Source organism: Labrus mixtus, chromosome 6, assembly GCF_963584025.1.
Source record: "Labrus mixtus chromosome 6, fLabMix1.1, whole genome shotgun sequence".
Taxonomy (NCBI): domain Eukaryota; kingdom Metazoa; phylum Chordata; class Actinopteri; order Labriformes; family Labridae; genus Labrus; species Labrus mixtus.
The window spans coordinates 20,941,645-20,968,349 of NC_083617.1; the positions used below are offsets into that span (position 1 = coordinate 20,941,645).

Here is a 26,705-nt window from a genome sequence, read left to right on the forward strand (position 1 = left end):
GTCATGAATTTGGTAGCTAACCTGGTTTTTGCTTAACGCAGATGGCCCACCTCCACAAACTCTTCATAAGCTCTGGTTCTGTTAAATCTAATAAACTCTAACAGAAAACCAATGTCATTTTTACAAATTAAAAGGGATTTATGCTGTCGGAGGAATTTTGCTGGCATGGTTTTTTGTCAATTGTCGCTTAGAGTGAAGAGTCACATTAAACAAAAGATAAAGTTATCTGAGCAATCACCCCACAATTAAACATTTCATTCCTGATGGGAACAATCTCTCAAGGATGACTATGTCTCAATCCATAGGGGTCACTGAATGTATTAATGATGTAATATCCACTATGGACTCTAACATGGCTGAGCAAAATTTTCCCAACTGTAGATAGCATTTCCACCTCCATCTTAAGAACAACAAATTACAGAATATCTTGTGAAAAAATAGTATTTCATCCTCTATATCCAGGGTGGAGGTGCATGGATGCAAGCTTAGGAAGTCAGTCAAGACCTCCATGTCTTTAGCATTGTCTTCAGGTATTTCTGGGGGATCCAAAGGAGTTCCCAGTCCAGATAAGATATGTAATACCTCAAATACTGTACGTTCTGATATTGCCTCAGTATCTTCTACTAGTTGGACAAAAGCTGGAAAGGCATTGTAAATAGATGTATTGATGGATGGAGGAGTGGATTAATTGGAAGGATAGGTGTTCAATTCCTCCAGTACAGTTTCAGAGACTTGTAGAAACAAAACCAAGGGATTTTTAAACTGTTCTAGTGGCAAGTGGGGCCCAGCACCATACTTATAAACTTCATGTTAGTTTTGCCCTTAATTTGTCATCTGTCCATATGTCTGCTGAAACTTGAACCTCTTGCTGCTTGCACTTCTTAACTTTGTTAAAAGAAAATTTTAGAGCTTTAATAATCGTCAATCCTTTTGGACTTACACAGAACTACAATAAACAGTGTAGATCACCTTTGACCGTCACGATTTGGCAGCATTTGTCTGGTCCTTACTGTACCACTGAGGTATGATGGTAATATTTTTTTGCCCCAGGTCTGGTGCCAATATACCATGCCCAATGTATCTTAAAGACACACACTGTTAACTAATAGGTTAATAATGATTCCTCTCTTAAGAACAGAACGTTTTTAAAAAACACAATATATACACACACATATATATATATACCATATATACATACGTCCATATACATACATATAACTTATTAATGTTTTAGTCCTGTAAGCCACTAAGAAGAATCATTATTCCTTTTCAACTACTTGTGAAAGTTAATGTAAGTCTACACTAAAACAACAATCACATGTGAGTCACAATGCAACACTAACAAAAGCAAATTCCCAAACATCAAATTTAGCTTTTCAAAAGATACAAGCATCTGTGCAAATGCTACAGGCAATAAAGATCTATAACTTGTGACATGCAAAGGGTTATTTTTGCCACTTATATGACAAACGAGGGAGTGAACGAAAGAAGTGCTGAAAGTAAAATAATGACAAGAACAGGAAAAAACAGCGAGCAAAGAGAACTTGCCTGTAGGGAATTGCATCAGAGGATGTGGTTGAGCTTTAGAAGGAGAAGGTACATCTGTGAAAGAAACCAGAAAAAGCAGCAGAAAGTGGATTCAGTCAGTCAGCAAGCCAAGAAGATAGAAAGAGACCAGAAGAAGTGATAGAAATCATCTCTGCTACAAATGAACATGTTTCAGATGTCAAAGCATTAAACAAAATAGAAATAAGTGTAGAGCTAAGATTACGAGGATAAAACTACTTTCAATTTTGCTAGCATTTTCAGTACATGCAGGAATTAAGGCCCATTTCACACTGTGCAGCATTGTTTGAGCTGTGACAGGAGAAATAATGAAACATAAAACATGTTTTCATAAAAAACATGGGTGGAACTGAGGGGACACGAGAGCTAAAATTAAGGTGAACTCCTGTTTCCTCCAAAGATGAGAAAGGGGCTTTATTCAATAGTTCTTTTCTGGTTCTTATTAGGGATGGGTACGAGTACTCAGGTTCACAAGTATGTTGTTCACAGTATTACCAGAACTCAACTCAGTTAGCGTTACAACAGTAACTGAGCTTTGCCTAACTGAATATACTTAGTAAGAAATTCAGTTTTATTTAACATACTGTACACGCAACAGTCGCAGTAAGCCGAATTACGGCAACAGTACTTTATGGCAGCTATGGTAACTCTCTAGGGACACATTACTCTAATGGTGAGAACACATTTTAAAATTAAAATAAAAAAATCATGCAGTGAAATAAAAATCGGGTTAAACTTGCATATCACAGAAATAGTTCCATGTTTAACCACATGAGGTTAAAGCAGAAGGGGGAAACCTGAGACAGACAACAGGCAGTCTCACTTCACATAATTTACAAACCCAGATACGCTCCAATGAAGTTTTGTGGAAGGAGAAAGCAATAATAAAGAGCTGATTACATTTGTAGAGACCGAGTACAAGCCACCACCATGGATAACAAAAGATACGAGAGAAGAAAAGGTACAGAAGAATTGTTTAAAATAACCATAGAGTTAAATGTTATATGTTTTATTCAGAGTTAGGATTTGAATACCCCTGTCCTACAGACACATAGCACTGATAAGCTCCACGCTGCAGAAAACAAAGAGGTCTGTGTCCAACTTTTTTTTTTAATGTTAAACAATATAAAACCAGCAAGTTCCTGAATACTCGTTCGTAAAGTTATGCGAGTGCTCGAGCATCTAGACCACTGTAAATGCCCATCACTAGTTTGAATAACCTATTTTGCTGAGGAGGGTGAGGTCTCAAAAAATAATTGACGACTTTAGAACATATTGATGAATTAAATTCTTTAGTTTTACAAAAGCACCATTTGTTAACTAATCAATCAATTTTTATTTGTATAGCGTCAACTCATAACAAGTGTTATCTCGAGACACTTTACAAAAAAGGTAAAATACCTTACTCTTTGTCTGTTAACATTACAAAAGAGCAGGTAAAAAGACCTTACTCATTGTTATGTTACAAAAAGCAGGTAAAAAGACCTTACTTATTGCTATATTACAAAGATCTGGCCTATCCATCATGAGCAACTAATGCTATAGATAAGCGAAAACGTCAAATATTCTCAAGTGTGGCTTTTTAATTACAGCTTCAGTATGTTAGATCACTGTTAAGGACAACCAGAGGGGAACACATGGTTGTCTGCAGGGTATTCTTAACCCATTTAACAAAGCTGTTCTACAGAAATCACTTGCTAAGCAGTTAGCAAACGCTGTATTAAACCTCAACTCTTTGTACAGAGCCATATGTGAACATCTGTTGAAGGCACAATGTTTCATTTGGTGGTAAGGAGACAACAGAACAGGCATACCATTTGTCGTCAGACAATATAAACATGACGACACAAACACTTGAAGGAATCTTGGTGTTCATGTGTTACTTTTAATGACAGCTGTCCTTTTCTATCTGAAAGGTATCCTTAAATGACTTCTTTCCCTGATTTCCAACTCTATCCAAGCCATACAATAAAAGGAACAAAAAGCCCAAAAATAAATCTTAAAAACATTTTTTTTTTTTTTTGACTTGACCTTCAAGGGGGGCGGGCTGCCCCCCTAATATAATGGTAAGGGAAACACTGGCTTATGAAAGACAAATTAAGCTGAATTCAATAAGGACAGCATGCTAAAAACAGGCTGCTTCTAGTTATTTTATCTAATTAAATAAATTACCATTTACCAAATAGACAAAGTGCAGGACACAAAAACACTCCAAATTAGTACACTTTGAGGCCACTGAGGATAAAGGTTAATTAATTAAATACAATTCAACAAAACTATAGAAGCTATGTGTTATTGCTGCATATGAAGCAAGATTATTGGAAACATATTTTGATGGATTATTGTCTTGTGTTTAAAAAACAGCATGTAGCACGCCTGTCTAAAAAGTCTTGGTTAGCGTCAAATCCAATATTATTAGATCTAGAAAGGAATGTAGAAAAACATGAAATAACTCAAACCTTGAAAAACATGTCAAATATCGTAATATCAAAACAATCAGACCACCACTGAGTTTATAATCCAACACACAACATACTCCTGAGTCCTGACTTCAGATTAAAAAGTCCTTTGTTCAGACCAACAGTTCAAAAATCTCAAAGATTAACTTCCATTTTTAGATCCCTTAAGCTCAAAAGCTAAATCAGTGGTGGTACCAGCATTCTTTGTTTGGGAGAGGAGGAGACCCCTTTGGACACTTTGGCTACACAGTAAAAGAGAAACCATGAAGGAATCCTGAAAATAAGCGAGGCCCTGTTTGACCTCAGGTTTACAGTCAGGTTCAACCTAATTAAAATAAACTGATGTTGCCAGGAGGAAGCAAGCAGTTAACAAGACTTGACTTTGTTCTTCAGGTGAGCAATAAACTCACCATATTGGTATGAATCCAAACAACAGCATGTGTGGGCTGTCAGATACAATACAATAACTGTATTTTAAGGACAACCTCACACCTATAGGAGCAAGGTGTACTTTCGCATTACTGTTGCAACCTTGTGTCCATTGTGAAAACATTTTTTAATTAATTTATAATACAGAAATGTTCAATTTTATCATAAAGACCTTGCCTATTATTACCACATTTTTGTAGTATTTTCAGGATCAATGTAATCCAGTGATTGTTGTACGTAAACCAATGGGCACACAGCTGCTAACAGCTTGGTCAGCACACTGTTTATGCTAAAAAATAATAATAGGGACCAATATGGCTTTTATAGGGCCGATACCAATATCGATGTTATGAAGAGAAAAAAATCTGATACCGATTCTAAAATTCTGAGACCTTTCTTTGATCTGTAGAGAAATAGATGTATAATTTGATTCCTTAAAACGCAGTAATGAAACACTTGTGGAAAGATGTATAATGAAGACAAGATAGTGACTCGACTGGAAAGTAACTGCACATGTAGTAAAAACATTTCGATAAAATTAGCCGATACAGATAATCACTGGATATGCTAATATCGGCCAATATTATCGGCTGGCTGATTAATAGGTCGGGCTCTAGAAAATAAACATGTATTTTCATCAAATGCATCCTAAAAACCGACCCTAAAGTTGTGCAGGGTTGTTCAAATTCCCAAAGACATCATGGGAAGTATAGTTCTCTACTTGATGACCTCCTTTACTTCCAACACACAAAAACTGCCACTGAACAAAATAACAATCAGTGGGTTAATCCCTCAAGTCATTTAAAGCAGCAAAATACAGCGAGGAAAAGGCAAATACTGCAGAAGTGCTCTTAAACAAGTCTTAAGATTGGAAAAAAGCATTGATCAGTTCCAATTGTAAATATTAAGCAGGACTTTCAAATACATTCTCCAGGTAATAATATAAGTTAAATGTAATCAAGAATATTTGCAGTTTCATGAAATTTTGTTAAGGTATTACAAATCAAGTTTTCACAATCACTGTCACTAGCAAAGCTCAATTCATGTTGATTATCAAAGAGATTCATCTCTGAATCAGGTTTTTGTACAAATTTCTGCTAATGTTTTGATCTGATTGTGATAAGGCCAAAATGATTCTTTGTATGAGGCCGTTTTGTTGGTTACCTCTGCTGTCGAGTTTTAGATTCCAGCTGTGAAGAAGACCTGGAGGAAATCAATAATAAACCAATAAGACACATTAACATTAAACTTGTAAACTCATTCAGCCTGAGATTCAAACAGTTGGATCCAAACTTTGTTTCCATTTCAGTTGTACTTTTAATACTAATTACAAGTTTTTGGAATATTTCGTTTTAAATTTAATGTAAAAGACTACATCTTACAAAAACTGATGCAACATTTTAAAACCTGACACTTCCGCTGTGTATTGGCTGACATCCACAGCACTATAACGTTTTCGATTCCATAGAAAGAATGGCGGTCAATGAACAATACATTTTTATCTGCTTTTTTGCTCTGATTACCTAAGATCCACATACCCACTTAATCAAACCCTTCACCAGAAAGAAAGACTTAAAATGAGGGCGATGGGATTTGAAACACTATGGTTGTCGACTGATTGTTTGACTTGAAATTCAAAAAAAAAAAAAAAAAAAAAAGGAGAAAAAAAATACTGAAAGCCTGGGATTTACCAACTAAATTCTATTTGATTAACAAAGGAGTGAAACCTAACAGAAAGTTAGTGTAATTATCGTCTACAACAATGAAGGGTGAAGAAAATAATATTCTTAATCCAGAAAACAACATCATTAAGTTCTTCTTTTACGGTATCAGATCAATTCTCTAGGTTGACGAAGCAGGTAATAATATATGAACTTCATTGACCAAATCTTGCTAACCACAACCGAGAGCCAGCCAATTCCTCTCTGGGGGGAGGTGGCGAAGATCAGCTGGGAGTGGAGATGTCAGGAATGGATGTCCAGCCAGAGTAACCTGAGGTTCTGTTCAGCTCATCCAGGTACTTATCAGGTTACAGCCAACACACACTGACACAGCCAACACACAATGCTTTGCTGACTCACTGTGAGCACTACAATACAGTCCTACAAGCTCACCGTTTTCACAAGATGTCGCCAAAGCTTTAATGTTGGACTAAAGTAATGATAAAAGTACATGATGACGATGAGAGTATTTAGGAAGTCCCTTTTGTAAACAGTCAGATCTGTGATGAGTCAGCAACCAGATGAAAACTACACACAAAAAAAGAAAAAGAGAAACAACTAAAAGTGTGCTACGTTCAATCAATCAATCATCTAGACAACCAAGCCCTATCCATTTGCTTTAGACAGGCAGAACCAGATCAAACTCAGCTATAAAACCCTATATTTTCTATAAAAGAACCAATCTGCTTATACAGGATTTGAAACTCCAACTCTGCTTCACTGTGTTGCTCTATACACTGAGGAATGTGTCTCGTCCATGAGCTATAAGTATCTTGAGGAACGCCTCCCAGTTGACACTGATATACGACTTCAGGCAAACATGTCACCTGCTGCTGCCATCTTGTAGAATAAAGAACTCAATGTACAACTCCTGTCAGAGCCCTCTCTGTGTCCTTCAGGTACTCAGGAGTCCGAAAGTCTGAAACAACTCTTTCCATTATTTTGTTAGAGGTGAAACTTTAAATCTAACAAAGCAGGTTACTTTGGTTCCTGCTAGTTAGTCCAATGACAAAGACAGCAGTATCTCTGCAGTGACAATTGAGTTCAGTGTCTCTGCTGCAGTCTCCTCTTCCATAAAAAAAACTAACAGTTATGTAATTTTGCAGAAACCCACATTTCACAAAGACCCACTGAGATTATTAGGGGTTATGATCCATTTCTGACTATCACTGAATGCTCCTCGACAGTCAGCAGCTTCGGAGGGGGAACCTTTTGTTTTGGGATCCATCTTTGATTCATTTTTTAGTATATTCCTATCTGCAGAGATACAACACAGAGAGAGAGAGAGCATCCAGCAAATTAAAAACAGTCTTAAGTGCTGCATTTCATCATGAAGTCCACGCTAACTACCGCAGCAGGATTTACACACATGTATGGTTCACACTAATGAGCCTGATGAAGATAACGGTAGCAAAGTAGTCAAGAGTGATAATAATTCCAATCATCGTTACTAAGTAAATGGCAATCAAAAGTTCCTTATCAAGAGCTTCACAGGTTTTGAAGGGTGTAGTTTTAAAATTTTGGACAGAGCCGGCTAGGCTAACCATTTCCCCCTGCTCCCAGTCTTTATGCTAAGCTAGGCTAATCACATCACGACTACAGATCTGTAATAAAAAAGAGAAGTCATCAGAGTGAAGTCTGTAACATCGGTTAAGATAAATCTTTTTCTGATTTGAACTTTTATAGAGGGATAGGTTTTCATTAACAGATGTCATATCTGAATTTGATGTTGATGCTAGCTAGCTAATGATGCTAGCAGCTAAACATCAGATCACAAGTTTCATTGTAGAACTGGTCTTCGTTTTGGAAATGGATCAGAAGGGGATTTCGAAAATTCTGTTTGAATTTCTCTGAGTATAAAAAAGGTTTAATTGTCATGATTTGTTTAACCTAAGGAATGTAATCTCAAATGATATTTGACAAAGAAAGCTGCATGCATTTACATTTAATCTTCCATATTTAATTTACAACCAATTATGACTCTGTTCTGCACATTTACATTTAATCTTCTGATTTAAGACTAGTAATGCTTAGTTAAATCCTGGGTGTATATATTCACATTCTTAGTTTTGATATTTTTAGTACTTATTTACTTTGTATTTAATATTATATTGTGTTTAGATTTGCTAACATTGTGTTTTTTGCTAATATTGTGTGTTTGGATAACCTACTGCTGTAATGCCACAATTTCCCAGTTTGGATCAATAAAGTAATTCTATGCCCTTTCTTTAAAAGCTGAAAAAACCAGCCCTAAAACAAATCAACAATCAAATAACTGATCTTCTTAATGACTGTAAAAAAGGTTTTCAGCCAGCTATATGAAGCACTCTGTTCTACTGTATGACTTGGAGGATAATAAGGCTGATTTGACATTAAAAATATTCACTCAGCACAGCATTAGGGCACCAAGAAGAACTTTAATGTGATGAATCAGCACCATATCATCTTTCAGTTCACAGATCTGGAAAGCTCTGTGCTTATCACAGCGATAAGAGTGAGATTTAAACCAGATTAACATGTGGTTCTGGTCATATTTAGGAGTTTGTCTCACTTCACCGAAAGCCAGCTGCTGTGTTGGCAGAGTTAAAACAACAGATAGAGGCCTGTCTGCAGTTGTTGCTTTGGGTGGAGGGCTCCAACTCTGAAGCACTTAACCCCTCTCATGTCCAGCCTTCACCAGGATACAGAGAAAAACAAGAACACACTGGCCGCGTGTCTGACTTCTCCTCTGTTCATCTAATCCACCTGACCACATCACAAGCGTCTCACAAACACACACTGACAGATGTAGGTGACCCAAAAATAAGATGTAGGCCGGCTGTGATCTCCAAGCCCCGCCAAGCCCCCGACGATTAACCAGCCCAACCCACAGTCACACCATCTGATGGGACAAAAACTCACTTCAAACACCTCTTTAAAGAGTAACAATAATCTGTGTGAAGTTGGAGTCAAAGCAGACCTCATTTTATCAAGCCTTTGAACAGAAGAGATAATACATTGAAGAAAGAGTGGCTGAAATATTCATTTCTGTTCAGACAAACCTTTGCTACTAGTGCAAGAGCAACTCTATCTTTAGCACTAATACCATTGTCACTACAGCTGTAATATCAGTATACAAAATGCCAGTAGCAGTGAAACAAGCTAAATATCACATGAAGACCTGAAACCGTTCATGTTTTTCACTTTGATTAAAAAATTTAATCAAAAATAGATCAAAATGGTTGCAGGAAGTGGCCTCTACTTTTTGGAGTAGCCTACCCATCTTTAAGTAACGTCATACTTTGTTTCCACTTTTATTTGAAAGAAGATAAATGTCTGACAGTCTAAATATAAAAGATCTGCAGCATATTAGCAAAATTATAAGAAATGAAATAAATCAAATCAGTTAAGCTCCAAAAATTATATAAACAGATTAAACAAAACAAGAAAAAAAAAATACCTACGAGTGCTTTTAGTTGTTTACTGGAGCAACAGGTGAATACAGCCTGCTACCAAAACAGCTAATAGGGTTTACTACGCTCACCTAACCATTTTTTCTTAATCCATCAGCTCATCATTTATCCATAAAAGCAGAACATAATGTGTAATAATATCTTGTCATTTTTTTATAATAAAAAAGTTACAATCCCTCCACCCCTAACCAACTTTTACAAAAGTCCATATTACCACATTCAAATATATATATATATATATATATACATACATACATATATATTTAAATCGTATGATAGAGGCCAATTAAGTGAAGGAAAAGTGGAATAAAACAAAATGAAAAATACTCAGTCAGACTAGACTTCTCCTTGCAGACTGATCATATTAATCATGTTCATGTCTTTTGAACAGATGCTTTAACTGGCCCTCATGGTTTATCAACCTCCATCACTGGCCTTGCCAGGCAGCCCCACCCTTCCTCTGTGTTGCTTCCCATGCCTGGAGGATGCATGGCAGGCCTGTTTACCTGCTCTCCGTCATATCTCAAAAAACAACAATAAAAGCAGCAACAACAGCTCTCCATCGACACTTTCTGTAATTAACCTCACTCCAAACAGAACCAAAAACGCTACTTGAGGAGCATTCAGACTGGCTGCAGCTTACAGTGGCACAGGGAGGCTCACAGGCCTCTAACTCAGCTGTTTGGATGATTTAAGGTGTAGGTTTGGGTGGGGTTGAGGGAGGTCTCAACTGACTGCAAACAGGCAGACATCGAATAAATAACACAACAGAGCGTTAAAGTTATTCTGGTTTTAGTGCGTTAATGCAGGGAAGCTGGCAGGGAGGGGACGCAGAGCGGATTCCTTTGTTGTGACTAATCTCCGGGTTACAGCTTTGGTTTGCCGTGAGGTGCTAATGGTTTCCATTATCGGACAGCTCCTTGTCAACGTGCTGCATTTTTCTAAATTACTTACTTCCAACAACCAATATGATACAAAACCCGATCTTACATGCACTTTCCTGTGATAGTTAACGAATTACCATAATAAAGGCATAAACATGTTCCTGAGGCGGCAGCAGGCTTACGTCGGACATAATAGTCAATATAATTGCTGTAAACCAGCCGACATCAGACAAGAAAAATCTCACACCAACTATAATTTTTGCGCTATTCAAGAGTAAAAGCAACACCCGGTAGCCACTAGTAAAAACTTTTGAACTTTTCTGTTTTTATTTATATAGCCAAAGACCTAATAAACCGTGTCCGATAATGGAACTCTGTTAGCAACTACCGCTAGCAGCAGCGGGCACGCAGCGGGCACAGTCATAGAGCAGATGGGCGCTGCTCAGCCTGACACATTAATGTCATCAATAAAGTTCAAATGGAAAATATATTACTCTGTAATACACGACTGGCATGAAGGATAAGTGAGCTACATGCTATCATTAGTTAAAGTCGGGATGATGCAATTTGCCGGCTCGTCCAGTCAACACTTCACAATATGCCTGCTGCCATTTATTTGTCAAAACAGGTGGGCCGCATTGCTACAACACAGCAAAACCCGGGGCTAAACTGCTAGCTTATTCAGAGCCAACGAGAAACTAAGCATGTTTGCGTTCATCAAAACAGAACATCAACCCTTAATAATACTTTTTAAATGTTTTTTTTTTTTCCCCCATTCACAGTGCAGTGAAACAGCAGGATCGCCTCATCATGAAGCAGGGTAGCATCAACTAGCCCGCTAACCGGCTAACCTCGCCTTGACGCGACTACATGGGCTAAAATGTTTTCCGCAAAATTAAGACATTTAATTAAGATTAAGCAAATACCAGCATGCAAAGTTGATGAAACCGTTAAAAGTGTTTTTCACGCGTGTTTTTAAGTCATCTTGGGCATGTGGACTTACCCACGATGCTAACGCAGCTCAAATCAGAAACCGGTGAGATGGAGAAAAAAAAAACCATTAAAAAGCGTCGAACTAGATTCCCTTCATGCTCAAGAGAAAACACGATTATTAATGCAAGCTAAACTGCTTAAATGAATCGTCCCAACATTAAATGATCGTCATGAATCCTTGAAGTCACTTACAAGACGCTGGAGCCGACGGTTCTTCTGTCACCGCAGGTTGCTCTGCTGCCTCTGCGGGGGCTGGGGCAGCTTTCCTGGGTTCAGCCGCTGGGAGGGCGTCGCTCTTCGGGACAGGTTCTGGCTCGGGGGCAGCCTGTGGCTCCGGTACGAGCTTTGTACTTTCCGGTTCGGCTTTAGGGGCAATAACTTCAGGCTGCTCAACAATAAAAGGAGTTTCGGGCTCGAAATAATGAGTTGTAGAGTCTGGGATCGCCGGCTCTGGCTCTGGTTCTGGTTCATTTACCTCTGGTACTGACTCTGGCTCTGGGTCCATAAGGAGGGAAGGCTCTGGTAACGTTACAGGCTCCACTGGAGCATTGATGGCACTTTCTGTGAACTCATGTGGCGCACTGTCTTCAGCTATGTGCCGCTCCAAGGCGTCCTGAGCTCCACCGACCAAGTCCACAATATCCTCCACGCTGAAGAGGTCTTGTTTGGGCTGGTCCAGCTCTTGGTCCGGTTCGGCCTGATAGTGGTGCACTGCCTCATTGAACAGAGGAGTAGTAGAAGAGACGTCATGTTCCATGCTGTCTGCCATTTTTTTTTTCCCAAACTGAGTTTTGAGGTGGAAAAAGTTTGATATCCGGTAAGTTTTCCTCCTGTAACAAACTTCTACCTGGATGCGCCGTGAAACCGAACCGGTAACCCCCTCCGGTAAGTCTGCTTTTGACACCGGACGAAGTTGGACAAGTGCGCCACACGACAGTTACCACAGAGTCGGACCCGAGTCTCAGATGGACGCTGTAAAGTTGAGAAGGACGTGAGGGGAGAACTCCGCTGGCCAATTACCTGCGGCTTAACCCGAGACTGACAAAATGGTTTGGCCAATAAGAGCGTGTCAAATTGGACACCGATCCCGCCCACCTGAGCGTGGGCGTAATTGGACACCTCCTCCATCAAAGCACCTCTGAATCTTAGCTGGAGCAGAGAGTTCAGAAGTCTCCTCCTGTTCTGACATAACTTGTACTCCAACAGGGCACTTATTACATAACTCTGGCTAACTCCTTTTCTTTTTTTGTGTGACTCCTGTTTCTGACAGCCAACCATCTAACTTAAACAAAGAGAAAACTATGATAAACGAGGTATTGAAAACGTCAACTTCAGTAAACTAAGTGTGTAAAACTGTTAAAGTGATACTTCATTAAGTAACAAAGGGTAAGGTAGCCTACTCACAAAGGCTGCTCACATGTTTTATTCACTAAAATACATTTTTATTGATTTTAAGCCTTCGTTAGACATTTGCTGGTGGAGAGATAACAGGAAGTGAATGGAATGACATGTACCAGGACTTTGTGTTCCCAGCTCAGAGACGGTTGTATAAGTAACTAGTGCTCTCAAAGTGTGAAGTCAAAGTGCTATATTTCACTCTGAAAAGTATGGGAATGCAGGAGTACTGTCATCTCAAACATATACTCAAGTTTAGTACAAAGTTACTTTCATCTCAGTGGACTCCTTGAAAATTTGAGAAAAAGAGAAAAAAGTCAATCCTGAGGCAACTTGTCACTCGACAAAATATGTGTAATCATAGGGTTTCACAACAGTCTGCAGAGCAACGCTGCATTCAGGGAACCCAGGACTTTAAGTTCAAATGGCTGCATGCAGTAAAGATAAAGATAAGTGGATGGCTGTATGTTGGCCTACTTAGTCTTCTGAAGATTTGTGACATATTGTAATTGTAGCGCTACACTTTCAACAAATCACATTTAATCTGCGTGAAGCGCCTTAAATGAGAGGGATTCATGTTTTACAGATGACAGACAAGCTGATAAACAGACATTGAAACAATCAGAGGTTAATGCAAATAAATTGTAAATATAAAGTGAAAAAATGAAAACACAAAATAAGCAGTTCATTTAATAGTATATCTAATTAGTTTCTTTACAATATTTTGGTCAAAAACCAGGCTGAAAATGTAGGTTTTAAGTTCATGACTTAAGATCTCAGCTGATAAAATATTTAAAGATTCAGCTGCTCTCAGATCCTCCGGCTCTGCAGGCATGTCCACAGATCTGTGACACTAATCCCAAACACTGAGGACAATAAATGCTAGCTACCTTTTAGTACTTCTGCACGGGTGGGGGTAAAACTGTTTAATTAAGACGCCAAATTATTATAAGCATAGAGTGCATGATGAGTCATCAACACATTTTAATGTTTTCAAGGCAACTCTAAAGACCCACACTATTATACTTGTCAATGTTGGACCAGATACGTGTGTGAGGATATGTGATTAAAAAATATAAAAATATTTCATTTCCTGTACATTTAATACGACCAATAAACAGGAGCCATGCTAGCATCTCTTTGAGGCATACTCTCAGTATATTTACAGTACACACAGTGACAATGTTAACATCCTGCGTTTTAGTATATTTACAATGTTTTAATTTAGCATGTTGTAGCATAATGTAAATTAGCTAAATAGCAGTTACCACAGTAAACTGAGGCTGGTGGGAGGCTGCATTGTAAGAGGTGCTACGTGTGTGCTAGATGAGAAGTGAAAGATTTAAAAAAAAAAAAAAAATGGGAAATGGACTTGAGCTTGTATGGCACTTCTTCTGTACTGGACTTCTGACAACTCAAAGCACTTTTACACTGTAAGTCACACCTACCCATCCACACACTAAAGGTATAGGCTGCTATGTACTGTAAAGTGTCCACCAACTAATCCCACTTATACACATCAACACGCCTACAAAGTAGTGGGAGCAACGTATGGTTAAGTGTCTTGGCCAAGGACACATCAGACATGTAGCTTAAGGAGCTATCAAACCCCCTACCTTCCAGTTTAGAGACGACCAACTCTACCACTGAACCATTGCCAACCCCTGAAACCGCCCAACAAAAATGTTAGCCTACAGTCTCACCGGATGAAAGAAAAAAACATTAGACCCCATCCTTTCTGTGGTATATATACAAATGATTATGCCAATACATTTAGTACTGATGGTGCAACACAGTCATTTTAACTCATCCTCTGAAAATCATGATTATCTGTACAATACAATTACAATCACACAAAAGTTGTTAAAACATGTCATAAAACCTAAAAGTAAACCTGGTGATGGAGCAAGATGGAAAGTCAGGCGTTCATCAATGTGTCGGTTGCATGTTCTTCGGACAATGAATGTCTGTACACAATTTCATGACCATCCATGCAATAGCTGTTGAGATAAGTTTCTTCAGGGGAAGTAGAAGGTGAAAACGAGAAGCATGACACTGTAGGGGAGCAGTGAGCTGAGCTGGGCTTTAGTTGGAGAGATATAGAGTTACACAGCATACTGATGACAGGCCAGAGTCTATATATATAACATGTGAATATATGCGTCTGTAAGTAAATATGGATACTGCTGAGGTAGAGGCAGCCAACATATGATAATGTGACAGAGACAGTGAGAGGGTATAGGAGATGTCTCTGAACCAAAGTCTGATTGGTTCTACTCTGACACCGTACGGTTTGTATGATTGCATGAGGAGATAATATATCTAATTTTACTGCGCACTATAAATATGTCTTGAAAACAGAAACACAAGTGTTTTTCCCAGAAACTAGGCACGTGTCGTTTTTTTGTTCAATACCAAATACACAGTCCTACTTCCCCTCAGAGCCTTGGTACTTGAGCACCAAATATGGATTATTCCTTCCTGATGAAATCTACCGTTTTCAACTGTTTTAAATATTACTGAGCCTTTACTAAACATCGTGTAAATTATTTGGTTAGGCCCATTGGGTTAGACTGAAAAAGTCTTTGGTCTGAAGGCTTGGAGCTGAGAGCACAGACAGGAAGTCGGACATGCATTGAGTGATGGACTATCATCTTGTTGGTTTAGATGTGCACATACATTTGTGTTAAGTAAATCATATTGCACCAGAAATACAGCTATCAAAATCCAAAGGAAGCTGGCTAATCGATCAATGTTTTGTCCCATGATCTAATCTAATTATCCTAGAGCAGGAACTGATTCTTAGAGAATGTGGAACTTTTGATTCAAATTTGTTTAAAGATGGTGTAGAACGGGACTGAAGCTACACAAAAGGGAACAAAACATTGGCCCTTTCCGAATAGTCACAGTTCAGTAGGCAGTACGTACTATTCAGTAGGGAGTTTCAGTATACTGAACTTTCGTGGTCATTCAGTATGCATTTTTTGGGTCCACCTCAGTATACTGAACATTTCAGTATGGATACTAACTTCCGGGTTTCATGCAGTATGGATCGGATGCATCGGTTCAGGTAACGTAAATGACGTCACTTCCATACTGAATGAATCAGAAGAAGTAGGAACAAATATCTGCCTACTGTGTGTGCCTACTGAATAGAAGGTACTAAACAGCACGGATAGTAGGTACTGACTACTGACAGATTGAATAGGTACTTGGCAATTCGATAATATCGAAGATAATATCTTTATCAGTTTTTGTAATTAAAGCAACTGGAATAGAACCTTCTGTTGTCTCCAGCCCGGGTGAAGCTACTGATTGTACAAGGAGGAGCACCTGGCCTCAGAGCTTGAAAAGCCAGTGCTTGTTTCAGGAAAGAGAGGCTTTTGGAGTTGGAACTGCTGTGCCTCTCAGCCAGGGATCGTCTGTTGTGTTTTGTTATATTAGTTTCTCAGTTGATCTTTGTTATCAATGAGTCTGTCTTTTGATAATCAATCCATTAGCTTTGACTATGGTAATGTGTATAGTGTGTGTTATTGGGTGAATTTGTGGATTGTCTTTTGCCTTATGATGGGGCGTAACAAACAGAAGCTAACGGAACAGAAGTTAGCAACAACAACAAAAAAGCTAACGTAAATTGGGCTTAGAGGTTGTCTTCAGAATGTAATATTGTATCCATGATGCCACTGAAAACTTCTAAGACAGTTAGCATTAAAAAAAAAACATGTAGGAAGATAATTGGTCACATTATAACATTTCATTATCTGAGTGATATAATGTAACTTTCTGTTGGGTTGGACCTGACACCAGGAAGTTACTTGAACAATCAAGTGGAAAAGATACAGCATATGTGAGTTAATATATGATAATATTAAATACTACAATTAATGCAGATCTACAGATAATGGTATTTAATAAATTCTGTTTTCTGACACCTTGATCTGACAGTTTTACTTTTCTCTGTAGCACTAGTTAGTTTTCATTATCAATCTTTATTGTGGGATTTTTTTTGCAGGCATATTAGCATGGCAGATAGAAAAAAAAATCTTTGAGCTTCAAACAGCATTTTGTGGCCTTAATCATTTGATAAATACCATGTGCTGATTTTGAAAAATTGTCATCAGTTTTGGGCTTAAAATATTTTTGCCTTATGTGGAACATACTTATCGACTCATCCAGACCTTAGCATTGCTAGCTAGTGGCTAACTTGCCAATTTTTGGCCTCCTTGACTAATTTGTGAAAACAAATGATTTGTTTGTATTAATTAAGACATCTGCTAAGTTTACGGGAACACTGAACCATCAACTTAAACATGAATGCACAGAGATTTGAGTCATGTTTAATGTTGAACTGTTGAACAAGTAAGCAAGACCAGCACAGTGACTCTGTGGCCGTTGGGAATATAAGACTCTGAAGTCAGGGACTTTAGAGCTCTATAACAGGCGCAGAGTATATAACATCTCCAATATACATATTTGAGGTTTTTGTATATACATTTTTATAGTCTTATTTTTGCTTAATTTAATATTTCTGTATTTCTTTGTATCTTTTTATATTTAATCTTCTCTGTGATTGTGAATTGTTTGTTTTAGTGATATTTAAATGTTGTATTTGAATGTGTCTCTGTCCTTTTGTCATGATGTTTGATGCATGCAGTTTGACTTGCCTTGCTGTTGAAATGTGCTAGAAATAAACTTGACTTGATTTGACTCATAAATGGAGAAACCCCTTGTCAAGTCACAGGTTTAACCAGCTCAGTTTATTGAGGAAACATGCTATGACTCAGTTTCATGACTGACATCAACTGAAAGAAAGACTGAAGCCAGGTAAGAGAGTATCACAGTTTAGACTGATTGACTCTCAGTGTTTGAGGTTAAACGGTTATGAGAAAGCTCCACAGCTTTCCAACTGTAACAGAAAAGTTTGTGTTTCACTATGTGTCATTTAAGCATAAATATATATCCAGAAACATTCAGTCTGTCACTATGGATTAATTTCCATCTCAACCACATAAACTAAGAACCCAATCAGATCCTCCCAGTATCAAATGCTCATGTTTTATTTAAAGACTGGGTAATGAAAATTAAGATCTGGAAAGATGAAGGGGGGTCGTCACATGTCTCTATCATCTCAGTGGTGTTCAAGTTGCATTACGTGCTTGAGCACTATGTTAAACATGTTAAACCTCGAGTGCAGTACTTTCAAGATTTGTTGTGTGTGTCAGTTGTGGAGGTAATATTCAGATTTTTTACTGAGTGTCAATAAAAATACTAATGCCAGACTGTAAAAACACAAATGTAAAAAAGGTTTTGAATGATGAGGTTTTGTTTTTAATAATACATTAGGTTAAATCAGTCAATAGGGTTGATTGACCCCTCAGATTTTTCATTTTCATTTTTTAAATATGATAATTTCCTACTTTGAATAATTTGAAATCATTTTACATAATTCAGAGGTTTGGACTGTTGACTGGGCAAAACAATTCTGGTGAATGTGTCACTTTAGGCTTTGGGTCATTCACAATTTTTGCTAAACCAGAAGAATCCATTAGAAGAGGATTGATCAGCAGATTAATCTACAATCCAGATCCAATTCAAACAGTAAATCCCTGCCTTTACATTAATGCTTTAGTTAGAATATTTGCTATGGGAGAATATAAAATAGTAGAAAATATTTTACTTTGAATACTTTAACTGCATACCACATATCCTAATCACGTTTTTGTTGTTCAATTCATGACTTCTATTTGTATCAGATTATTTTCATTGTGTGGTTTTAGTATTTTCACTGGAGTATGAGAGCTGAATACTTACAGAGCCACAGCCTAATAGGATGGAAACAGTGGAGAGAAGTTTGCTACATGTTGCAGCAGACAGCAGTGCGTGTACAGTCTATTATCTTTTTTAGTCAGATGACTTCATGTTAACCAGCAGCTACAGTCACTGAGACGACTGAGTCACTGTCATCACAGAGGTGAGTCACTGTAGGTGACTGTCCATCTTGCTGCTGCTCACACACCAATATCAAACACTTCATTCATTCTGATTTCAGCTCCACAGTTTCTCTATCGTCATAGTACTTTATCTCCTTCTAACAACAGGCTTTTCCAAAACATCCTAGGCTCTGTGTGTGAATCCTAAAACAACCACTTGTTGTTTTCGTACAGGAGACCTTTGTTGACCATTATGACTGCTCATTAAAGAGCAGAGGAAGAGGCACTCAACCCTCAGGACATCTGGGATGAGCCTGCTGGTTGTCTCAAAAATTAGGACGAACCATAGTGAAGCAGCATTTTGCCATCACGCAACACAAACCTGAAATAACCTCTGAGATAATTTCAGGTAGACCAACTGACTTCTTAAAGGGACAGCTAAAGATGTACCTATATTTTACCTACAGTCCACAAATTAATGATTACAAACATATTATCCCATCTTAAGCTTTTGAATATTTTCATGTTAAAATAGTTTTTAATTTCATTAAATTGTCTAGCTACATGTTCAAGATGTCTTCTAATAGATTATTATAGTATACATGTAATCATGTAGCACTTTCCTTACCTATCATTTTTTAAATTCACTGAATGATTTCATTTCTATTTGCGGGGGGAACAATGAAAACAACTTCAGATTCTGTTTCATTGAGTTGTAGCAAGTTGCCCGACAACCATGATTTTACTTAAAGAGACTGAATAAGAGTTGCTTTATTTGTCTGGTCACCTGGTATAATTTGGACATAGTTGCGAGTCATCAGCATAACAATTCAAATTGATGTTATATTAATGGATGATGTTTCCAAGATGGGGCATGTATATGGAAAGCAGAGAAACCCCAGAACTGAACCCTGGGGGACCCCATGGCATAAATGTACTGTTGTTGACACTAAACCAGAGACACAAAGAAACATCTGTTATGGAGGTAAGACCTGAACCAATTTAGGTGGATCACTTTATATGCTACTGTGAGGTTATGCTATACAGTTATGAAAATCACTAGTTTATACTTTGAATAAATAATCTGTATCTGCAGAGTAATTAATGGTGTCATATTGATGTTGTGCAGAAAAAAGTGTGATATCAGCTTTAACCTCTGTTTCACTTTCTAGTTGTTTGACAACACAGAAAATATGGTGACTAAATGTTGTGAGTGTGTGTGTGTATGTGTGTGTGTGTGTGTGTGTGTGTGTGTGTGTGTGTGTGTGTGTATGACCCAGTTGTTGCAGGCTGGTAGCCGCTGACATACACAGTTATCTTTAGTCATCCAGCAGGGAGGCTGAGGAGGACAGCAGCTGCTCTGATTTGCAACGGTTGCCTAGCAACCGTTTGGGGCTGTTTACAGAGTTGTTTTATGCGAGGTTAATAACAGACGCCTGCTGACTGGAGAGAGGGTTTAGAAAACGTCTGCTGGACTGCAGACACAAATTAATATCAATCTGTACATAGAGGAGATTGGTAAATATGTTTTCCATGTCGTATGTTACATAAACGTTGCTAAAAGGCTGCATTCATAACACGTGGAGAGATTTAGAGATTTAGATTTTGGACATTCAGGTTCCTGCCTGGGGTGGGATCAGACAGAGACCAGATCCTACTTTACAGCAGCCAACAGGGCTGTTCCTTAACAAACAGACACCAAAACCAAACTGTGTGTTCAGAAGGAGCCTGTCGACTTGTAAATACAAACATTAGAACTGTTTCACATTAAAAAAATGAACAGGATGATATTTTTAACTTGTTTAAATTGAAGTGCTCAGTTTCCAGAAAGGTTATCAGCATGACGAGTCATTTTGATCCATCTGATGTGTCTAATGTCCATGTTCAAGAACAAGTGGACACAAACATGAAGGCCACACAGGAAGACATCATCCTAATGTAATGTGAGACAGTAGACACACAGATTATCAAAAAGAGAAATACGTATATGTCCCAGTTAATTTTTTTCTTTTTTTTGTTCCCTGCTTTTTATTTGATTTTTTCACTTTTTGTGTTGTGTCTATAATGGGAAAAAATGTATTTAGCAGTTGTGGTAAAATAATTCTGTTGTGAACTGTGACATTTCATGAAACACTGTTTTAGGTTAACTGGCATGTAAGTATTATGTGAGTCTAGAGGATTTTGGATGACCTTTGATCTCTACATGGATGACTCTGCATAGACATCTGCCCTTCTACAGTTTATGTTGATTGTGTTAAACTGCTTATCTCCTACAACAGAGCTTGTCAATATTGTTGTTTCCTCCTTGACATGTATAAAAGGAGTCTTCTACTGTCTGTCATTTGAGCTAGTCTGCAGACTGGTCATCATGATACACTCTGTACAGTTTCTCCTTCCTGCAACTTCTTGTAGGAATAAAACCTCACAAAGATGTTTGGGGTTTTGGTCTACGTCCATATTCTTCACTGGAAATAGTTTCCATTACATGTCTTATTCTCCACATTTGGACTGAGATTTAACTTATTTACGACTGTTCTTCTTTAAAAAAAACAAAAAACACTTTTTATTATAATACTTACTGTATGTTAGCTAATTAAGTAATTTGGTCAGCCAAACATCTTCTATGCACTCAGCGTGCAGCTGATATCATTTCTATGTCTTAACCACTGTGGCCTCCTTCAATCTCAACCTCTCATGTTACACAGATCAAGTTTGTTACAGATATCTGGGTAATTTAATTTCTCTTTCTGTTGCTTATTATATTCAGCAGCTAGCAAAAAGTTTAAAACTGAAACTGGGATTTTATTTTAGAATCAAATCCAGCCTTTCTATTAAATCTAAAGAAACTGATTGCTGCCACTTCTATGTCCGTGCTGCACTATGCAGATGTTTAATACAGGAAAACGAAAGAAAAAGACAGCTTGCACACTGCAGGGCTCCAATACATCAGATAATTTAATTCCCCAGGGTAGTGACGTTTCAAGCAGACCTGCCTTTCATCAGACTAAAGTTACATCGTACAGCGCCATCTTAAATACACGTGAAAACAGTCACAGGAGCATCAATGTGTACCTACAAATAAAAAAGAACATGTAAGTAAAAAAATATATATATACAGTATCTATATCTGCTGTTTCACAATTTGTTTTTAATTGATTGACAGCACGACTTTAAAATCATCCTAAGACTTTTAAAATATGATAAACAAAAAAAAGAAGAAACACAGAATTCTGTTCTTTGTTTGTTTCATCTAATCTTAATGAAATATCAAAAAGCCTAAACCAATCAACCAATTTTAAAGCAACAACATGCACTCACACCTGTAACTTTTCCATCTTACAATAGTAGTTTCGAAGTCGGTCTAAAAACAACTTTCAACAGGGAGAATGGCGTCTCTCCCATGTCCACAGATTGCCTAGGTCGCCTTCTTACAACACTTTGTAAGTTTGGCAGCCGGTCGCGGTTCTCTCATGAAAAGAGCGTACAGCTTTACGGTCGGGCCCAGCTCTGGCCCGGCTCTTCTCACAACATTGCCCCTCTGCTTTGTAACAACATTGCCCCTCTGCTTTGTAACAACATTGCCCCTCTGCTTTGTAACAACATTGCCCCTCTGCTTATCAACAAATGCATGTTGTCTGTGAGGAGCGGTACTGGGTGAGGCATAACAGCATTGTGTTTTACAACATGCCAGTTTCACTCAGAGAACTGAATCCCCTTATATAGTTTGTTTAAGTTTTAAAATGCAGAGGACCTCCCCCCAGTTTACTAAAAACAAAGAATATCAGAGCACAGATTTCTTAATTCAACAAACAACTCCGTGTTGAGGTGAAGATGAATAATGTAACTTTCAAGGTCTGACCCTCAAACTGGTCCTCAATGAAATAGAAGTGCAAGAACGCACACTCACACAAACTTCAGCTTCACCCAAAAGATCTACTGACACACACACACACACACACACACACACACACACACACACACACACACACACACACACACACACACACACAGGAATGGGCATCTGTTTGTGTGTGTGTGTGTTGATTCCAGATGATATAACATGGATTATAGGTGTTGTTGCTGTTGGTTTGGTGGAAAATATTTTGCATAGTTACCACTTGACTGATAAGAAATATTTTTGAGAAGGGGCGAGGCATGGGGACTTTTTTGTGTGAGAGTGTGTGTGAGAGAGAGAGAGAGAGTGTGTGTGTGTGTGTGTGTGTGTGTGTGTGTGTGTGTGTGTGTGTGTGTGTGTGTGTGTGTGTGTGTGTGTGTGTGTGCAGGGCCGCCCCTGGCCAAATTGGGGCCCTAAGCAGAATTTTATTTTGAGGCCCCCCCCCCCCCATTACAAAATGACTGTATCACGAAATGCCATTTAGGTTTACAACCTTTATTAGTAGGAACAAATCAAATGAACAGCCTCTATCAACAATGGAACAAGCCTTTTACAGATGCACACGTCTGCATTTTCTGGATGCAAATTAATCAATGAGGTCATCATATGACAGGTGCTGTGCCTTAAAAGGCCCTCGGCGCACAAATTCAAACCGATCGACGTCTGATAGGTGTGCTGGCCACAGAGCAGGATCAACTGGTTGTGCACTTGGAGTAGTGATAGTAGCATCTGTAGCTGAAGAGCTGTTGCTTGATGGCCCTGGTGACGTACTGGGTGAGGCTGCTTCAGTTGACATGGTGCTTGATGGCCCTTGTCACCCTTAGTAACAAACTTCAGCATTGACCCTGTTATGACAAGAAATCCATCATACAAGCAGATTATTAAGATTTGTTTTGGTCTTAATGGTAAATTACACAATGAAATTAATGTAAATACTAGCCTCACAAAGATTAAAATGCAATTAATGCAAATACGACTACAACTGATAATAATATTCATTATGATTTGATTTGATGATATTTCTATATTTAAATATTTTTATATACTTCTTTTTACATTTTGTACTTAGGTTCTATATTCCTACACTGCTGTTTGCTGCTGCAACACTTTAAATGTCTCCATTGTGGGTTAAATAAAGGATTATCTTAATTTATCTTAATTTATCTAATCTTATATGTCTGTCATGAATTAAATTCACCAAGAGATGACGACATTTTACCTCCAGAAAAAATAGCCCAAAACTTGTACTGATAGCATAGATTGATAGGCTATAAACCTGCGCCAACATACGACCACCAACTGGTCAATTAACCACTCCTTTTTCAACAGAGGTGAATGTATATGCAGTTAACAAGACATTCAATAAATGATAATCAGGGCCGCTGGAAAATGTAATCTCCAGTCCACATCTAGACAGAATGATCCTCTCTTCTGTCTCATGATTAGCAGGCTAGCAGCTACGAACAGCGCGTGTTCTGTGTGTAGGGAGGGGCGGCGCGGTGTGTGTGTGTGTGTGTGTGTGTGTGTGTGTGTGTGTGTGTGTGTGTGCTTGCCCAGAGTGTGTAGGTGTATTAATATTAAGTCCTTTGTAAGTTTTTGTTTCTAAGGTCCTCTGTTTTATGTATTTTTATGTTCTCAGTATTGTCTTAATACCTGACTGTAGCCTACTCTGTAAATGTTTATATCATAAAAGTCTTGACATCTCTTAGAAGACCCTGTTCATAGTGCAATTCTACAACAGCACCGTAATGAGTGTCCACAGTATCCCAAATGATTTACCTACATAAACTACACATATCTTAATAATAATTTACACCAGCTCAAAAAATGAAGATAGTTCCTGGTACCTGGTGTTTCTCTTGGTATCGCCGCTGCTTGTCTTCCATGTATATCTGCAAGAAGAAGAAAGAAGTTACTGTTCAGATCCTGGCATCTTAAAAAATCTGTACATGGCCAAGATGGTCCTTGGGTTTAAGGGATTAGTAGAGAAACACAGTTTTTTTAATATCCTGGGAGGAGAGGTGAGGGTTGAAAAAGGGTGAGAGAAAGTTGGAGAAGCTGTGTCATGCTGGGCAAGCATACACACACATACACACACACACACACACACACACACACACACACTGCAGAAGGTCAATATGCTGTGACGCAGCCAAGCTGTTGTGAGTCAGCACTGAATCTTCAGCGTTATTTCCTCTCTTCTTTCTGCTCCTTGTAACCCGAATTTTCTCCATCTCCATTTTTCTTTACAATAATCTTCTTCCTGTATTTTTTTCCTCATCTTCCTCCCTCACACTCCTCCTTTTCTCCACCTCTCTAAGTAACAACCACAGAAAAACATTTTATTTTGAGTTTTTTGTGATCTCATCTCCCTGCATATACAGTAGGTTTAGGTTATACGTGACATGTAGAAGTGATCCAGAAGTCTGAAGGTAAAAGAAGCATTGAAAGGTAAAGTAAAGGAAGCACACTGGGAACACTGATGGAATACGACACCTGAACAGTGCAAATAAAGCAATAGGATTTCGGTGATATCCAGAGGTGTCTTCATGCTGTGAGAAAAAATGCTGCTCAGATAGGTACTCTTTTTGAACCTTGCTGAACTACAAACTAACCCTCTCTCTTCTGAATTATTTATTGTACATTATTTAACTTTTTTATTCTGATTTCATTTTGATGTATTCCTTAATCAGTTTCACAGTGTCAGTGAAAAACTCAATTTTGTTCATCACTTAACTATCAGATGGTAACTTGGATAATTGATTAGAGGACGTAGGCGTCATCAGAGATCTGACATGTAGCGTTTAAAATGGGTACTGCAGTCTAAATTCAAATCATTGGAGAGAGCTGTCTCCCCCCACCCCCTCCTCCCTACAGTTAATGCGCACACAGGTTTCCGTGTCGCGGACACTGAAGCTTCAGTGTTTAGCCAGCTTTGCATCAGTCATGAAACGTTCCTGCCTTCTATCCTCTCATGATATTTCAAAAGCATCTCCAATATTTTTACCATGCTCCTGGTTGTGGAGCTTATTAGGAAAATGCAGGGTCTTTTGATTTGCCGGTTGTCACGCAAATCAAGGGGTCCAAAACGGCGGTGTGGAGGTGCCTTAGTCCGAACAAATACAGACAATTCAAGACCGGAATCTAAACTAAGAAGGTGGACATACTGGCTGTCCTCATGTTTCATTAATTTGTGATAATATATAAATGTCACTTTATTACTTAAATCAGTAGATATCCTACACATTGCTCCTTTAAGTTTTGGCCCAATTATTCATTTAGGGTTAGGGAAAGATTGCATATTTGGTTGAATGTTACTAAAATATACAATGTCTTTGACTGGATTGTTTGCTCTGCCGTGGTATCACCTTTTCTGCGCTGTGTCTGAACTGTTTCAGCCTCTGGCTCAGTGTGATTAGGTACCTTTGGTTTTCACTTGGAGCTGTGGATGTTCTGTATGTCTGTACCTCTGATGTTGTCCTTTGTTTAACTGTTTTGTCTTCATGCCTGCTGCAGATCTCATTTCTTTCAGGTTTATAATAAAGCTGAAGTTGGACACATTCAGATTGATTCGGCAACAGTGTAAAATTGGAGTCCTAGTCTGTGAATTCCCTTTGCTTTATTTACGGCGTTGCAAAAGCACAAGAGCACAACTCAGCGGTAGCTCCACTTAAACACACAAACTCAGACATGCAGTCAGACAGCACCGTTCTATCCTGCTTGCTCCGCTGATCCCGCCTCGCTACTGTTACGCCCTTGTTACTGTTGCGGCACAGAGGGGGGATCACTTCTTTGCCTCCATTACGCCTCTGCAACATTTATATTGAAGGTTAAACGCCACAGTGGGTAAATACTTTGCCTTGAAGTGGCAGTCTGAATAGGGCTTATGTTGGCAAAAACAAATTAAATATAATGTCAGTAAACATTTTACCTATATCTTAAATGGCAGGTCAATAAAACAAATGTGTGTGTTCTTGTGAG

The 26,705-nt window shown here is 38.3% G+C and overlaps 1 protein-coding gene across 7 annotated transcripts in view; it reads right to left on the reverse strand.

Annotated features, from left to right (window-relative positions):
* Positions 1-12,490, reverse strand: part of LOC132975692 (reticulon-4-like) — a 34,459-nt gene extending 21,969 nt beyond the window's left edge. Inside the window, exons 1-3 of one of the 7 annotated variants that reach the window (XM_061040417.1) lie at positions 11,697-12,488; positions 5,619-5,657; positions 1,549-1,602 (exon numbers count right to left, since the gene is read on the reverse strand). In XM_061040417.1, coding sequence (XP_060896400.1) covers positions 1,549-1,602; positions 5,619-5,657; positions 11,697-12,273 — 670 coding nt within the window. In that variant the 5' untranslated portion in view covers positions 12,274-12,488. Of the gene's footprint in view, positions 1-1,548; positions 1,603-5,618; positions 5,658-11,696 lie in introns of all 7 variants that reach the window. The other 6 variants (XM_061040419.1, XM_061040416.1, XM_061040418.1 and 3 more) reach the window with 6 other exon arrangements.
* Positions 12,491-26,705: the final 14,215 nt, after the last annotated feature.